The sequence below is a fragment of the Danio rerio genome, chromosome 4 (assembly GCF_049306965.1).
Source record: "Danio rerio strain Tuebingen ecotype United States chromosome 4, GRCz12tu, whole genome shotgun sequence".
In the NCBI taxonomy this organism is placed as follows: domain Eukaryota; kingdom Metazoa; phylum Chordata; class Actinopteri; order Cypriniformes; family Danionidae; genus Danio; species Danio rerio.
In genome coordinates, this window is record NC_133179.1 from 38,295,416 (window position 1) to 38,313,603 (window position 18,188).

The 18,188-nt window shown below is 36.7% G+C and overlaps 2 protein-coding genes across 2 annotated transcripts in view; one reads left to right on the forward strand and one right to left on the reverse strand.

Annotated features, from left to right (window-relative positions):
- LOC137491115 (NACHT, LRR and PYD domains-containing protein 3-like) overlaps positions 1 to 6,102 on the forward strand; it is a 43,390-nt gene extending 37,288 nt beyond the window's left edge. The window contains exons 8-12 of the mRNA XM_068220210.2: positions 274 to 447; positions 577 to 750; positions 3,044 to 3,217; positions 4,510 to 4,556; positions 5,447 to 6,102. Coding sequence (XP_068076311.2) covers positions 274 to 447; positions 577 to 750; positions 3,044 to 3,217; positions 4,510 to 4,556; positions 5,447 to 5,973 — 1,096 coding nt within the window. The 3' untranslated portion in view covers positions 5,974 to 6,102. The remainder of the gene's footprint in view (positions 1 to 273; positions 448 to 576; positions 751 to 3,043; positions 3,218 to 4,509; positions 4,557 to 5,446) is intronic.
- Positions 6,103 to 7,459: 1,357 nt separating this feature from the next.
- Positions 7,460 to 16,348, reverse strand: LOC108183319 (uncharacterized). Its single transcript, XM_068220170.2, has 3 exons — positions 16,293 to 16,348; positions 15,599 to 15,748; positions 7,460 to 8,989 (listed from the first exon to the last, which is right to left on the reverse strand). The coding sequence occupies exons 2-3, from the start codon at positions 15,681 to 15,683 to the stop codon at positions 7,728 to 7,730; spliced, it is 1,347 nt and encodes a 448-aa protein (XP_068076271.1). The 5' UTR covers positions 15,684 to 15,748; positions 16,293 to 16,348; the 3' UTR covers positions 7,460 to 7,727.
- Positions 16,349 to 18,188: the final 1,840 nt, after the last annotated feature.

Genomic DNA, 18,188 nt, shown 5'->3' on the forward strand with positions numbered 1-18,188 from the left:
TTGTCATTAGTTTGTTCATTAAAATATTAATAAATAAAACAATTAAAACAAATTCCTGTCTTAAGTGTTAGGTGTTTAATAAAGAGTTGTGCTATTGGAACATCTGAATAAAGCTATTTAATTGTGTTTTATAGACAAACATACTATTTAAAGCTAAAATCAGCAGATGTGCTCACTAACTAGTGAAGTTAAACCAGTACTACAGTCAGATGTGCTTCAGACTATCAAACACACCAGATTAACACATACATATTGTGTTTGTCCTCTACACAGGCTACAGTTCTGTAAACTCACTGTTCGGTCCTGTGAGAGTTTGTCTTCAGCTCTACAATCCTCAAACTGTGTGCTGAGAGAGCTGGACCTGAGTAACAATGACCTGCAGGATTCAGGAGTGAAGAAGCTCTCTGATGGACTGAAGAGTCAAAACTGTAAACTGGACACAATGAGGTCGGAGTTTAAACGCCTGATTGATTGATTGATTGATTGATTGATTGATTGATTGATTTTTTGTTTTGTTACATCAGACAGATCACATTAACAGTGTGGTTTTTAGTAATGTGTGTTCTTCTTTCTCAGATTGGTCATGTGTAATCTCAATGTTCAGTGTTGTGAGAGTTTGTCTTCAGCTCTACAATCCTCAAACTGTGTGCTGAGAGAGCTGGACCTGAGTAACAATGACCTGCAGGATTCAGGAGTGAAGAAACTCTCTGATGGACTGAAGACTGTGAACTGTATACTGGAGACACTGAGGTAAATTATTCTCTACCCTACAATAGCTACAGTCAGACAGTTTCATATTAGAGCTCTTCATGCTTGAACATGTTAACCCTGGGTGATACTAAACCCCAGATAACAGGAATTCTGGTTTATCAGTGATTATGTTTCACACTGCTCATACTATACCTGTAGTTAACCATCAGGTGATTTTGGGACCCCTGAGATGTTTTGACATGCCCTGACATCTGTGCTTATTTCAGCTACTTATTACACAGAACTGGCCAACATGTGTTTTATTAGTATTCAGCACAAGCTGAGCTACCGTAATATGTGAGAAATATTGATGCACATGCTTGTGTTTTTTAGAAAACAAATATTATGTGTGGTTGTAGGTTTTGAAGAAAAAAATTGCTGAAATAAGATCCATAAACCAGACTGAATGTGCCTGAACCAGAGTTTCGAGTAAGCAGTCTTGTAGACTAGATTATTTACTGCACAATTATGTGAAATTATTCTGTTCTCTCATTCAGAGAAAACATTACAATGATCTACATTTTGTTAAGTTTGTTTTGGGTGATCTCAGCTGTATGTGTGAGTGACAATTCTTATGAATAATTCACACCTGAGAGACAACAGACACTCCCCCACTCACCCATCAAGGGCAGTGTACAGCAATGTCCATCTGCAGAAGCTAGCCCAAACTCAATGCTTGTTGTGTTACTGCTGTGTGACCATGTAAACACTCTGGGTGAACAACATACAGTGCTCAGCATATATAAGTACAGCCCTCACTAATCTCTCTTTTACATTCATATTTTAATAGGAAGCTTTACAGTATTATATTTGTGCATATACAATAGATTAGCCAAATCTGGAGCTCATCTAACAAAATAACTCAGGATAATGGTCCAAAAACTAGTGCACTCAAATGTATATGTTATAGAAAAATATTAAATACAACATGTAAAAAGAGGAAAATTAACAATAAAACATTTAGCTGAAATTAAGTAGTTTTTTGTTTTTGTTTTTTTTTGCAGTATTTAGCCTGAATTTAATTGTATTATCTTTCAATTTCTGAATATGTTTGGTGACTAAAATATGATTGTCATAAATAAATCTGTTTAATAAATGTGTTCTGTTTAAATGCAGCAGAATACACTGCCTATATTGACTGAGAAATGGAGGAAAGTCTTGGTTTTCAGAATGGGCTGTCCTCCATTATGCTGAGCGCTGTATGTGTCTTATACAGCCGCACATATAATATATATTTGAAATGGTGTAAAACGTGTTCGCCAAACTCTCTTGTGCATTAATCCAGCATTTAATAATCATTTCTGAATGAGTCTGAGACACTGAAGTAGAGGAATGACAAACGCTTTAAACACAAGAATAAATCAGATTTAAACATGAAAAACAATTACTGTAAATCTAAATCATATTTGAAGACCTTTAATATAGATTTCACTAATAGTTGCAGTCTCAGTTCACTGTTTGAAAACTTTACCAGGTTGTGTCTGTCTAGATGTCGACATTCAACATTTCCGTGTGAAAGTGAAGCGCAGCAAGAACACAAATAATCATTATAGCAGTGTTAATCCTGTTTCAGAGGAGAACAGTGGATCTGGAGGTGTGAAAGCAGCAGAGTTAAACGCTAAAGTCAAGCTGTTTTGTGTCCTGCTGAAAATATTCTCATATTTGTGCAGTTTCAGTTTCTTGAAAACAAATAAAAGTCTCATGATAAAGTGTGTGAAATAATCCTGATTACTCGCTCATCTAAAACAATATCTGCTAAAGGCTGAATGTGAAGGAGAGTCAGCAGTCATGAATATTGATCAGCTGTTTCTCTCCTGACAGAATAAAAGTCCCCTAATGGACCATCAGTGTGAATGTGACTGTGGGTCAGGTGATGAACACATGAAGAGAGCGGGTTTGTGTTTGTCTGAGCTCATTTTGTTTTAGTCCACAACAGAATCGCAATATAAATGATGAAATCAGCTCATTTCCTGTTGTGTTTTATACATGACTTTAAGATGATCTTCTGAGCTCAAGTGTGTCTTCTTCCCCCTCACAGCAGACTTTACAGCTTGATGTGGTGTATTATGAACAATGTCTTTGCTCTGTACACTTCTACAGATGATGTCGAGTCCTTGTTGAGTGTGTGTGTGTGTGTGCTGATGCGAGGGCTCGATCAATAAGGAGAGCTAATCAGGATGTGTGTGTTCATCACTGCTGTTGACATGAGCAGAAACAGCAGTCAGCATCTTCACAACACAAAGAGATGTGTGATTGTCCAACTGTGTGATGTGGACTATTGCTGTGTTTGTAGATTGTCTGGCTGTATGGTGACAGAGGAAGGCTGTGGTTTTCTGTCTTCAGCTCTGACTTCAAACCCCTCACACCTGAGAGAGCTGGATCTGAGCTACAATCATCCAGGAGATTCAGGAGTCAAGCTGCTCTCTGAACAACTGGAGGATCCAAACTACACACTGGACAAACTCAAGTATGTGGAGCAGCACTGCCTTTTTTATTGTGAATACAGATACTTTGATACTTCACTGCTCTTCTAGTGTCCAGATATGAATCAAAGCTGTTAAATATGTCAGTGCACTGGGGCAGTTCTCACATTAAGCGTGATATTATATCTCATATTAACACTGTACAGTTTCAGCATTGTAGTTGAGCAGTGAAACTTGTTCTCTACATTTCTGCTGAAGAACTGTACAGTATCAGGTCAGAGATGTGTGTGTACTGTTCTCCAAATACGTCCTGTGTATACTTTAACAGCAGGTTAAACTCTCCCTCATTAACTTCACAGACACAGAATGTCCTTTATCACACTTTAATAAGGGCGGAGTAAAACTATAAACAGGAAGAAAATAAACAATATAAATTTACATTCACAATGTGGACATAACAAAGATGTTTCTGGCAAATATCTCACATATCTTGTAATCTGGCTCTTTTCTGCTTCTAAACTAACATGAACACAAAATATCAGGCAATAAAAGTGATCAGCAGACAGTGATGCTGGTTCTGATAATGTCCAGTGACAATCACATGTTGAACAAACTCAAATAAAGCAAATGACAAAAAACTCCTAAACTAATCCTTTATAACTGAAGTATTATGAACAATAAACAGAACACAAACCCACGAAGCTTCCAAAGGGAAAGGAAGACTGCAGATTGGTCTGGATTCACTGCTCTCCAACTTAGCAATGTTTGGAGATGATGAAGAGGCATTTGACAGAAGATGAAGATCTCTATCATATTTCAAGTCATTTACACTGAATTCTGCTTTATTATTGTGCTGCGCTTTTGTCAATTGATCATTGAATGAATCCTTCAGTCTTTATATCTGTCTGTTTCTGTGTTTCCATTCTGTTTTCTGTTTCCACATCTGATCTAAAAGCTCTGTGTGTCATTCAGAAGCTGATTTGACAGCTCCACACACACTCATGTTGTTTTACTGCAGTTATTAATGCACTGAGATCAGCCAATCACAATCCAGCATTCAGCACACACTCCACATGTCTTATTGTGCGTGTGTGTGTGTGTGTGTGTGTGTGTGTTTGTGTGTGTGTGTGTTATAAGCTGATGTTTGTGTACTGACTAACGGACAACCTGTTTGTGTGTATGTGTGTGTGTGTGTGTGTGTGTGTTATAAGCTGATGTTTGTGTACTGACTAAAGGAAAACCTGTGTGTGTGTGTGTGTGTGTGTGTGTGTGTGTGTGTGTGTGTGTGTGTGTGTGCGTGCGTACTGACTGAATGTACATCTGTGTGTGTTTACAGTCTGGATCATGGAGGAGGGAAGAGGATTACAGCAGGACCATGCAAATGTAGGACTACACACACACACACACACTCTTACACACTCTCTCAAACACACACACACACCCATGTACATGATCACACAATTAGACACACACAAACACACACACTTCCTCTCTCTCAAACAGACACACATACACACAGAGCAGTGAACACATGCGTACACACACACACTCTCTCTCTCTCTCTCTCTCACACACACACACACTCTCTCTCTCATAAGCTGCGTCCCAAATGGCACACTATACACTATGCACTCATGCACTATGTACTTATGCACTTACACACTCAACAGGATAGTATATGTATGTAGTGGTGTCCCAAATGGCACACTTATGTTTTTTTTACTAAGCGGAAATTCAAACCGTTTCCCTGATGACGTTTGACGGTTGCCAAATCATTGAAATAAATGACCAAACTATCAAATAAAACCTGCCGTGAGTATTGCCGCATTCACCATCGGGAGGCGCTATAATCACAATCGTAGGAGAATTTTGCTTTCACCATCCAAAATAAATAAAGTTATTCAACATGTGCGTCCGATAGCTCCGCCCCTTCCGCTACGTAAGCAAACATGCGGTCGTTGAGTGCGTGAAGTGTCCATCATTACACACTTCATTTTAGCGGCTGAATAAGTGCATCATCCGGGTAATTAAAGTGCACTAATTATTTTTAAAATTTTCAGTGTGAACACACTACTTACACTATTTATACTACAAAATGGCGTAGAATAGTGCATAAGTATGCGATTTGGGACGCAGCTATACAATCAGACGCACACACACATATACTCCCCCCCCTCTCCCTCTCTCTCTCTCTCTCTCTCTCTCTCTCTCTCTTACACACACACACACACACACACAGCTGTGGTTGTAAATGTGTGTGTTCTTGTGTTCAGATGTCTGTTTCCTCACTCTGGATCCAAACACAGCACACACTCAACTCATTCTGTCTGAGGAGAACAGAGAGGTGAAGTGTGTGAGAGAGAATCAGCCGTATCCTGATCATCCAGACAGATTTGATTATGATCGTCAGGTGTTGTGCAGAGAGAGTGTGTGTGGACGCTGTTACTGGGAGATTGACTGGAGTGGAGATGATCATGTGTGTATATCAGTGTCATATAAGAGCATCAGGAGGAAGAGAAGAGGTGTTGAGTGTTGGTTTGGATATAATGATCAGTCCTGGAGTTTGCTCTGCTCTTCCTCCAGATTCATATTCAGTCACAATCACACACACACTGATCTCCCAGTGAAGCCGCTCAGCAGGAGAATAGGAGTGTTTGTGGATGACAGTGCAGGAACTCTGATCTTTTACAACATCTATAGAGACACAATGAGCCTCATCCACTCAGTCCAGACCACATTCACTGAGCCGCTCTGCCCTGGGTTTGGGCTTAGTCCTGGATCATCAGTGAAACTGAGCTGAAGACTGACGAGAGATTTACCCAGAATCCTCTGCAGGAGCAGTCAGCAGCTTTGTGTGTGTGTGTGCGACAGACAGTGTGTGTGTGTGTGTGAGAGAAAGTCTGTTTGTGTCTGTCTGTGTGTGTGTGTGTGTGAGAGAGAGCGCGTGCGTGTGTGTGTGTGTGAGAGAGAGAGAGTGTGCACGTTTGTGTGTGTGTGCGTGCATTTGTTCACTGCTCTGTGTGTGCATGTGTAGTGTGAGAGTGTCTATGTTTGTGTGTGAGTTTGTATTTGTGTGTGTGTGTGCACGACAGACAGTGTCTATGTTTGTGTGTGAGAAAGTGTGTGTGTGTGTATGTATGTGTATGTATATATATATATATATATATATATATATATATATAAAGCAGCTACTTTTTTAGCCCCTTCACAGCCCTTTGAATGTTTATATTGCATAAACTTTTATAAAATATTTATTTTTGTTTTATTATTAATTTAATTTGTATTTATTTACTTTTTTATGGTAAATACAATTGTCATTACTATACTGTTTTTTTTCCCTATATTTGTGTCTGCCTATTGTTGTAATTTTATTACGTCTTGCTTGTTTATGCATGTAAAGCCTATGTCATATTTTTTGAACATTAAATAAAAATGAATTAATTAATAAAAACATAAAAATTAGATGTAGTATATAATCCCAAATCTTTGAAACAGTCGGTGGTATGGAGTTTCTTTTAAAGTGTGACTTTTAGTTTCAGTTTTTATTTTGCCCACTTAGTAATAGTCACACACACACACACGTGTATATATATATACATACATATATATATATATATATATATATATATATATATATATATATATATATATATATATATATATATATATATATATATATATAGCCCCTCATGTTTTTTTTTACATTTTCTAAATTATGTAAAACATAGTAAGAAAATCTTCACAGTATGTCTGAGAATATTTTTTTCTTCTGGAGAAAGTCTTATTTGTTTTATTTCAGCCAGAATAAAAGCAGTTTTTTATTCTTTTTTAAACCATTTTAAAGACAAAACTATTAGCCCCTTTAAGCTATTTTTTCCCTATTTATTTATAAATCAGTTATTAGAGATTAGTTATTAAAACTATAATGTTTAAAAATGTGCCAAAAAAGTCTTATCTCCATTAAACCGAAATCGGGGAAAAAAACAAACTTTTTTTTTTTACTTGTTCAAACTACTTAATTAAAATGTGCTGAAATAACACAACTCTTGAGATTTTGAGATTGGGACAACTTAATGTTCAGTCCAAATAATTTGGTAAAAGTATTAAGTTACCTAAATTTGTGTTGAGACAACATGAAAGAATTGTGTGGAACCCTGCACAAATATGGTGATCGGTTCACAATAAGTTAAAACACACTGTTAGATTTTGCTATTTTGGCTTCTTGGGTCGCTCGCCAATGTATAGATGACTCTTAATACATAAAATAAGTAAGCTGTAAAAAGTTCTTACGGGGTGAAGACTTTATTGAAGACAATGAATAGTGCAGTGCCTCAGCTGTGATGTTAACTTGTCTGTCTTTAAGTAACTTAAACCAAAGTACTGTCTGTGAGACACTAATTTATAACAAAGGATGATCTAATTTGTGAATCATGTTTTAGCTAAGCATGTGATCCTCTCGAAAGTAGTTTTTAAATAAACTTCACTTGAATAAACAGCCAAACTACATGAAAAAGCTGCCGTTTTGAATAAACCCGTGTTTGTGTGGACAAGGCCTCAATTTTGAGGACTCTGCTCTCCATTGTGAAGCTTTAGGTGAGCGCTGAGGCTTCTTTTACATTTAAAGCCCTTTCCACACTCACTGCATCTAAAACGATCCTCTCCTGAGTGAATCTTCATATGGTTCTTAATGGAGTCTTTGCGAGTGAGACTCTTTCCACACTGATCACATGTGAACACTATGGTTCCAGAGTGACCATTCATGTGGTTCTTGAGGCTAGTTTTGGTTGTGAAGCTCTTTCCACACTGAGCACATGCAAACGGCTTCTCTCCAGTGTGAGTTCTCATGTGGTGTTTGAGTGTGGTTATATGTGGGAAACTTTTACCACACTCTGTGCATGTGTAAGGTTTCTCTCCAGTGTGAATCCTCATGTGGATGTAAAGGTCTTGTTTTTGACCAAAACTCTTTCCACACTGTTCGCAGGTGTAAGGTTTCTCCCTAGTGTGAACTCTCATGTGAGCAATCAGGTTTGCCTTTTTACTGAAACTCTTTCCACACTGTTTACAGCTGAAAGGCTTTTCTCCAGTGTGAATTCTCATGTGCGCTGCCAAGTTTCTTGCATGACGAAAGTTTTTTCCACACTGTTGACATGTGTACGGCCTCTCTCCAGTGTGAATTCTCATGTGGGATTTAAAGCTTTGTTTTTGACTAAAACTCTGTCCACACTGTTCACAGGTGTAAGGTTTCTCCCCTGTGTGAACTCTCATGTGAATATCAAGGTGTGACTTTTGACTGAAACTCTTTCCACACTGTTTACAGCTGAAAGGTTTCTCCCCAGTGTGAATTCTCATGTGAATATCAAGGTTTGGCTTTTGGCTGAAACTCTTTCCACACTGCTTACAGCTGAAAGGCTTCTCCCCGGTGTGAATTCTCATGTGTGCTTCAAAGTTTCCAGCATGATAGAAGCTTTTTCCACACTTTTGGCATGTGAACTTCCTCTCTCCAGTGTGAATTCTCATGTGGACTTTAAAGCCTTGTATTTGACTAAAACTCTTTCCACACTGTTTGCAGGTGTAAGGTTTCTCCCATGTGTGAACTCTCAAGTGAACATGAAGGTTTGACTTTTGATTGAAACTCTTTCTACACTGTTTACAGCTAAAATTACATCCAGATTTGGATTTCCGAGGTCTTCTGTGTGATGAAGTCTTTTTAGTCAGTGTGGGTTTTTCATCAGTCGTTATTTCTTGGGGTTTCTCAAACTGCAGTTTCTCATCTATTTCATTCTGTCCATGAGTTTCTTCCTTCAGCACCATCCGGTCTAAAAAAAAAAAAAAAGTTAGCTTTAGTATGAAGACTCAAAGTGACAAGCAAGAAATGAATGTTGAATGTCTTACCATGAAATTACCTTACCATTTACTCTCCATCATGTGGTTTTAAACTTTCCTTTATTGTGGAACACAGTAAGCCAGTAGCGTTTTTTTTTTTTTTTTAATATCTTCGGTGTTTAACAGGATCAAGAAACTCATAAAGGTTTAAATCCACACGATGAAGAGTAAATGGTGAGGCTATTTTCATTTCTGCATCAACTATCCCTTTAAAAGGTTCCTACAATTACCCATTTTTTACAAGATGTAAAATAAGACTTTGGTGTTCCCAGAATGTGTCTGAGGTTTCAGCTCAAAATCAGATCATATACCTTGCAGAATATTTAATTTTAGGGGTCAGAGGAAAACCAAGCTCTTTTTGTGCCTGTGACTTTAGAAGCAAATGATCAAATGAACTCGCTCTAGATTACTCGTGTTGTGTTCCCTCTTGTTTGGAAGACCCGATTGAGACAAATCCTGCATGTCCATAGCAAGTATGCATAATTCACGCTTATATTTACAAGTTTGCATTATTGTATAAAACTTATGCAAATTCTTAATGCCACATTTGCTTTAAACAGGAGTGATGTGGAGATGGCAAGATGACATCCTTTTTACTTGTTTTCATTTATTTGTACTTTTGTCTTTGTTTTCTTGTCTTTGTGTATGCCCTGAGGCTTAGCTGAAGACCTACTTGGTGACATTGTATATACCTGACAAGAGGCAGAAATGCCATCTAAAAAGGTTACTTGTGGTTTGTCCAATCAGGTACAGTGACAGCATAAATATACAATATAATAATGTTAACCCAGGAATTACAAATGTGAACTGTCTGTTAATGAACACCCAGGATTATTTTTTAACCCCAGGTATAGCATGAGCAGTGTGGAAGGTGACTACAGATAACCCAGAATTAATACAGGGTTAGAATGACCCAGGGTTAACTATTTGAAGTGTGAAAAGCCCTAAGAATACTCAGCATCAGCTCTCAGGATAAACAGAGTACAATGACAAACAGCGACTATTGTCAATCACGTCATGATGACCTGGGGCCTGTTTCAGTAATGAGGTTCAACCAACTACAAGTTTAAACTTGAACTCTGAGTTGATTTAGTGAGAGATCAAATACTCAAGAGTTTTCAATTTCAGAAAAACATTTGAGCTACAAAAGTCTTTCAGTCAAGAGCAGAGAGGGATTTTCTCCTTTTGTTGTTTGATTAATGCTAAAAACAGTCGGCAGCAGGATTATTGCGCGCTGTCACTTTAAGAATAGTGCGGCTCTGATATGGTTTCTCTTTCACATGTCTTTTGATTCTCAACTTGTTTGTTTATTACACAAATAAGAGTTAATATGAATATTCACTAAACACAGCACTCTGACCCAAATTTGCATGCATTTGACCATTAAAGCGCTCAGATTAAGATGGCGTTAGGTGTGTGTTCTATATGATGGAATAATCGTTTATCTCGATTAATGGTTTTTCGATAAAGTGGTAGAGGTTGATATGACATTTAGAATGTAAGCAGGACTAAAAAATCTTTTTAGAACTAGTAATAATCCCATTAATCTAGTTACAGTACATGTCCGTCAAAGGTCAGTGATTTTAAGCTAATTATTCATTAAGAAAGGACAAGCCATTCTGCTATGTGACTTTGTTCTTTGTGTAACTGAAATGTAGGCAATAGCTATGTTTCTATCCAAAACTGCGAATTAAATTTATGCGCAAAACTGGGATGTCACATAAAAGATGTGCGAATAAAGCTGCGTTTCCATCCAATGAATCAAAGAGAACAAAATCGTCACTTCCTGATTAACAGGCCCCATTTAAGAACAGTAAAAACAGAATTTACTGCGGTAGAAGAAGCTACATGAATCTTTTATTTAAATGACAGCTCAGAGGACAATGCTGGCACACAATGAACACGTGTTGGCGTTTGAAGCAATGAGACGCAGAGAACAGATGTTCTGGAGGTCATTAATAATATAATAACATGAATACTGAAACGGTGCAGGTGTTTTAGAATGACCAAAACAACATTTCAGATGTTTATAATGTTCTCAGCCTGCTGGTTTGTGCATTCACACACATTTTCATCATCATATGATCTCTTATAACAAACCTTTTTAAACAAACATACTGGAATTTGTTCAGTAAAAGTGCTTGCGTTGTTTACGTGAGTTTACCTTCTCTTATCGAATAAAAAGTTTGTCCTACTCAGTTATGCGCATGTTTCTTTATGCTTATATTTCAAAGGTTATGGGCATCATGACGTTTCAACCAACCAATTTTTTATGCTCATAGCCTATCCAAAAAGCACAATATGTAAGGCTAAGTGAGAAATACCGCTTTATCTTTTAAAAAGGGGAGGAGACCGACAGAAAACTCTCTTTCAGAGACAAGCTCTCTTGCTCTGCAAACAAGTGTGTTCATGACTATACATACAAAGAAAAACAATAAAATAAGATAATATGACTTTGCTACAACAAGCAGCATTAGGCGTGGGCCAGTATAAGATTCTGACAGTATGACAACCTTGAATAAAAAATATCACAGTTTCATGGTACTGTGATTACTCCTCTTAAATATATTCTTTTAAATGTCTGGGTAAAAAAAAAAAAAAACACTTTTTCCTCTTTGAACACAAAACATTTTCTTTTGAGAAACTTTTAAAGTATTTTGGAGCAGTAAACATATCAGGCTAAAGGCTGATTTATACTTCTGCGTCAAACGCCGGCATATGCTACAGCGCTGACGCATAGCCCTTCGCCGTGGCCATCGCCGTCACTGACGTGCACCTTTCAAAAAATGTAACTACACGTCGCAACAACGCCTAGCGCAAGCTCTGTGATTGGTCAGCTTTGTAGCACTGACGAGTATGGGCAGGACCAAGAGCCGCGCGAATGGCGCGAGCGATTGTTTACAAGTGTGGAGTCCCGTGAAGGAGCTCCGGATGGAAAGTTTTGTTTCGTGTTTACCTCATAGTTAAAGTTGTTGCACGTCCGCCGGTTCCTGCCTCAAAATGAGCAAGTTTGAGTCACTTGTACAACCAGGAAGTGTTCAGGAAAAGCAAAACAGAAGCAAAGAAACTCGACACAGAGGAACATTTACACCTCACTGCCAACTAGCGTTTCGGAAGTGTTAATGCAGACCAACGGAGACAGCGCGCAGAAGTATAAATGCACAGCTGCGCGCGTTGCCTGCGACGTGAGTTACGCCGGTCACTTGACGCAGAAGTATAAACCAGGCTTAAATCACTCAATTGAATACTTGACTTCTGTTGTCTTCATTTGTTTTATAAACACAGATTTCTTTACAATTTAAAATGGCATAGCTCAGATGAAAACATTTTAATTTGCCTTATTAAAAAAAATTTTAATTTAATACATTTAATAATACAATAATAAATAAATTAAAAATATATATTATAGATATTTCTTAGCAAAAGATTTTAAATTGTGTGTAATAACAAGCAAGCTTTACTTGTATCCACACACTTATTTTCCTAAATAAACTTTCATTAATATCAAATAATTAAAAATGAACAAATGTTTTAAATGTTTTAAAAACAATAACAAACTAAAATCTACACAACAATCTGTCCTCGATGTCTTCAGTAGTAAATACATGGAGCACGTTTAAACAAATGTTATTGTAAGGAAAATTATTAAACCATTATAATAAATAGAGTTAAAATGACCTTTTTGAATAAAAAGTGGAAAGTTTTATTGAGATGGATTGATGGTTATTGTAGGGGTTTTGGCCAGATTAGGTAGCAAAAGATAAAAAAAGGAAAATGAAGACTTGTTTAAAAAAGATTAAAGACCTACAACACAACATTTCAGTAAATTTAAGACTTTTTAAGGCCGAAAATTTTGATTTTGGAATTTACGACATTTTAAGACCCCGCAGAAACCCTGGTTAAACACAATAGCCCTGGTAATTAGTTATTATAATAATAATGTGATTCTAACTCAGATACTATCTGTGAGAACTAGTAACAACTACTATAAACAATTTTAAACCAATAAAGAAGTCGATGAAAAAAGTTAATTTGGATCAATGTGACATATGCAAATGGAAAGTACTAAGCCAACACCATCACTGTAATAGCAGATATCTTCTATGAGAATACTGTAGGTCAAATATCTTCAGCTCAGTTTAAGTTTTTTTTATTATTATTAGTTGTTTTTATTTATTTTATATAGCGCTGGTGCTCTAGGACGCTTTATAAACAGTAGGATAACAAGAAAAGCAATGACCTTAAGAAGGTAGAGAAAATGGGAGACTAATAATAAATAAAATAATGACAAAAGACACGAGAACAAGTAACAAGAGAGAAACTCATTCCTGTCTTTCAATAGTTATGTTTCCATCCACCTATTTTTATGCACATAAAAAAAACGGTTTATGGAAACACCATGATGCAAAAAAAACTAAGTATGCGCATAACTGAGTAGGATAAACGTTTTATTCGATAAGAAAAGATCAAAAATCACGATGGAAAACACGATACAAACTCCAGTATGTGGATTAAAAAGGTCATGTGATTTTGTTATAAGAGATCATGTGATGATAAAAATGTGTATTAATGGACAAACCAGCCGGCTCAGTACATTATAAAACATCTGAACTCTTGTTTTGGTCATTCTTAAACGCCTTACAGTTTAAGTATTAGTGTTATTATATTATTCATGACCTCCAGAATTAAGAGCATCTTCGTGTCTGACACCTTTAAACGCCACCGCGCGTTCACTGCGTTTCAGGATCACCCTCTGAGGCGCAAGTCATTTATTAGATGAAGAAAAGATTAGCCGCATTTCCACTGTCGGGCATGTGCAAGCCAGGGCTTTTATCATGCAGGGCCGGGCCAATCGCAAGGGAGGGTTGAGCAGTGAGGCAGAAATCATGTGGCGTTTCCACTGTCGGGCTAGTACCTCGCAGAGTGTCATGAAAACCCCGCCCCCAGAACGTCCTCCAAATCAAACGTCACACAACCCGCCCACTTCAGCGGGAATCAGGCGGATAATGCATGCATGACAGATAAAAAGATAGCCTAGTTTCTGCTTTCACTCACCCATAAAACGCTCTGTTTACATGATTTGATTAATATCATCGTATCCATATACTTTATAAATAATATTTCAAACCTCCTCCGGTGTTTATTGTTTTAGAAAATATCTAAAATCTTTTTTTCAGATGGGCCTTTGTAAAATGAAAGTTTAATATGGGTTTAAATGGTTTGATTTATGTACTGTTTATGGGCTACCTAAATTATTATAAATAGATTTTATTTGTTTTATATTGGTTTATTTATTTTATGTGATTTTATTATATGCAACATTTGTAATTATTCAAATTATTTCAATATATCTTGGGCTATTTTATTAGGATATGACACTATTGTTTTTGAGTCTACAAAAACGGACACGAAATTTGTAGAGTTTAATGTCTTTCTGTTGTATTTATGTTGTGCATTATCTTCAAAATAAATAAAAACAAAATCCGCTTGCAGCATCAACAGAGCTGTGAAGAGAGCGCTCTTTTTCTCGGTCTCACATTCACATCCAGGCATCTAAACGTGCACAAACACCTTTTAAACTTGACAAAAACTCTCGATAACCTTTACTGTCTGCTGTGTCTTAAATACGGTGTAAAGATTATTATGCGTTATTGAAACATCAAGGAGGATGCAGCACAGTCACTTATAAATGAAAACTTTATTATTTTGTGCAACAGCCTTACATTTAAAAGGGAAACATAAGGGTGATCATACGCAAAAAGACCCCAGCCTAAAAGGCTAGATGTTTTCTTCTCCTTATTTATTATTATTTATTTGGTTATTTGTTTGGTGCATGTACTCGTGTGCGATCGGAAAACTAGTGTCTGCCTCTCCTTTCACTCCGCCCCGAAGCCCCAGCTGGCCCTCTTTGGCCCAAGGTATTCGGCGGGCCAAAAAAGGCTGGCCCCGATAAAGCCCCGCTTTGGCTCGATTAGGCCCAGGAAGTGACAGTGGAAACGTGACTGGCCTTGGCTCGCCCTGTCTCGCTCGCTTTAGACGAGATAGTGGAAACGCGGCTATTGATGCAGCTTCTCTTATCGCAGCAAATTCCATTTTTACTGTTGATATTTGGCACCAGTTAATCAGGAAGTAATGATTTTGTTCGCTTTGACTTTGTCATTGTATTTGCACTGTTTATATTTTGCACTGTTGTTGTATTTGTACTGTCTGTATCTTGTACTGTCTGGAGCCAGCACCTAAGCTTTCCACTCATCATAGCACACGTGCTGCTGATGATGTGACAATAAAAGTGATTTGGTTTCATTTGAATGGAAATCATTGAGCTTTATTTGCATATCTTTTATGCAATAATCCAGTTTTTTTGCATAAAGTTTATTTGCATTTTTGGATGGAAACATAGCTCATGAGTGCTTGTGTGCATTTAGAAGAACTAGGCAGCACTCTCTGAGCTGCAAGATGGATTTAATTTAATATTATTATTATTAAAATATATCTGAATGAGGATTAAATGACTGAGTTGGTCTTTGAGAATGAAAATCAACCTGTTTGTTCCTGCAGATCTTCCTGTTTGACTGTGAATGTTTTTTCAATCTTCACATCTTCACTCTCCTCTTTAATAAACGCCATCTTTATAACAGTGTGAAGGTCAGTCGCTTCAGCAGGAGTTTTTCTCTGTGTTTGGACACTTTATCCTGTTTAAAATAAATAAAACAATGAACAGAAACAAAATAACTTCTTAACACTTACTTAAACAGTTTCTTTATAAGAGAGTGATTAACAATAAGAAATCAGGTAAGTTTGAGCAAGAAACAATAGCCACAAACAAATGACCTGATTAAAGCTAGTAACATTACTACATTTCTTATATAGTTGTAAACTCAGAATGGAATGACAATATACTATTTAATAAATTAAACCTTCAATAAAGTTATTAAACTTATTACACACATCTCTGTAAACTTATTTTAAAACTTTATTTTTTATGTATATTCTTAATTGTTTTGTTTGTTTTATTTAGCTTATTGCCTGCTTACAGCAATGTGTTGCACTTTTTTTGCACAAGACAAATTTCCTCTTGAGGACAAAAAGTTTATCCTATCTTTATTCAAACAATTGTGCTATACTAATATTGATAATAATATTGTCAACAGCAGGTACATAATTTAGCACTGAATGAAAAAAAAACTGAAACTTTAATCAATCGGTTTATATAAGTGTAAACGCTTTAAAACAAACCTCTATCCAGTTGAATCACAGCGCTTGAACGGCGCAGGCTTATGACGTCACACGCCACGCCAAAATAAAAGTGTTTTAAAACCTTTTTTGCCACTTACTGTTGCAGTCATGACTTATTGATACATTTCTCCTTCGTTTCCACTTTCTCACAGACGCACATATATTCAGTATTTAGAGTTGATCAAAACCTTTACTCTAAACATTTAAGACAATTAAAAAAACTTTTAATCCACTAAGACTAAGTGTTTAAAGCAAAAATCTCAACATTCTAAAAGGTATGACAAATAATCTAACGAGTGTTTGGAGCTGAAACTTTACAGAAAAGGAGGTAAAATAGGTGTCCTTCATGTAAAAAGTATTCATTACTACTACACGTTTTAGTTCTTCAAACTAGTCATGACTTATATATAGTTTTTCTCTGCGTTTGGACACTTTATCCTGTTAAAAATTAACAAAGCAATAAAAATGTAAAATGAATAAAACAATGAACAGAAAGAAAATTACTTATCTTCTTCCTATATGAGAGTTATTAACAAAAATAAATCAGGTAAGTCTGAGCAAGAAACCACAGCCACAATCTAGCTGATTAAAACTAGTAACACAACTCCATTTCTTATATAAAGTGATGTAAACTTAGAATGGAATGACATTATACTGTTTAATAAATTAAAGCTTCAGTAAGACACTTATTACACACACGTTGTTCAATAGTCCTCATTACTGTGAGTAAAATAGTACTTCGTTGTATAAAGGGTTAAAATAATATTGTCAACAGCAGGTTCATAATTTAGTATCAGATGAAAAACCTAAAACTTTAATTAATCGGTTTCTTCTTCTTGTTCTTTGGGTTTTACTGGCGGTTGGCAACCAGACTTGTAGGTGCATTACTGCCTCCGACTGGAATTTGAACAATAACTGAAGTGTAAAAATAGAGGGGAGGGGGAGGAAAGAGGAAGGAAATGAAAAAAAAGAATAAATAAAAAATGTGGGGTGGGGTGGGCTAACAATTAATTCCTCAGATTATATTATCTCTATATTCTTTTCTCTAAATGGGTTTCTTAAACAAATTTAATTATATCGTCATATACCTCACTAGATTTATTCCCTAATAAACCAGCCAATGTGAAATCCTGAAGTTTGCTCTTTTTAACTGATTGAATAAGATCGTATCGTTCTTTATTATATTTACTACACTGGAGTAAAACATGTTATAGGAGCCATATTACTTTTCATTTAATTATAATGTTTATTTGTATACTGATTGGTTTGGGTTTCACAGTGACGTTTTATGTTTTGGTCACGTGGGCATAACTGGCACCTGCTCGAACATATAAAGCGCGTGCACAATCACTCAGGTAGAGGAGAGAAGGAGAGTGGGGTAGCCGTATTTTTTGTTGACCGCAAACAGCAGCGCAAACAGCAGCGCAAACCAAGCAACGCAAAACTGTATCACAACGGCACACGCAACAATCATCACACCAACGCAATAATCGGCACCATACAAAACAGGTATTCAAAGACACAAATTGCTGTATTGTTTTTTCATGCTTCAAGTTACATAAAGTTTTCCATATAACATATTGGGCTCAGTGTCTCTGTCTAAAGCCACCAGCGCGTCACAAATATAAAGGACCCTCACTGCCTCTCGAGCGACTTATAGGAGGCATCAGGAAGTCGCAATATTTTGTCAACAAAAAACGGCATCTTTTCAGGAAAATCATCGCTCGCAAAATCAGCGCACAGACGAATCAGATGCCAAGTAAATGATGCGATTGCAAACCAAATGGGCCACGTCATGTGTTCGTTTACATAGGACAGATAAGTTTAACTGTGGATATATGGGTGGATGAGGAATCTGGTTGGCATTGGTGCATGTTAAAGTTGTTTGGAATGCAA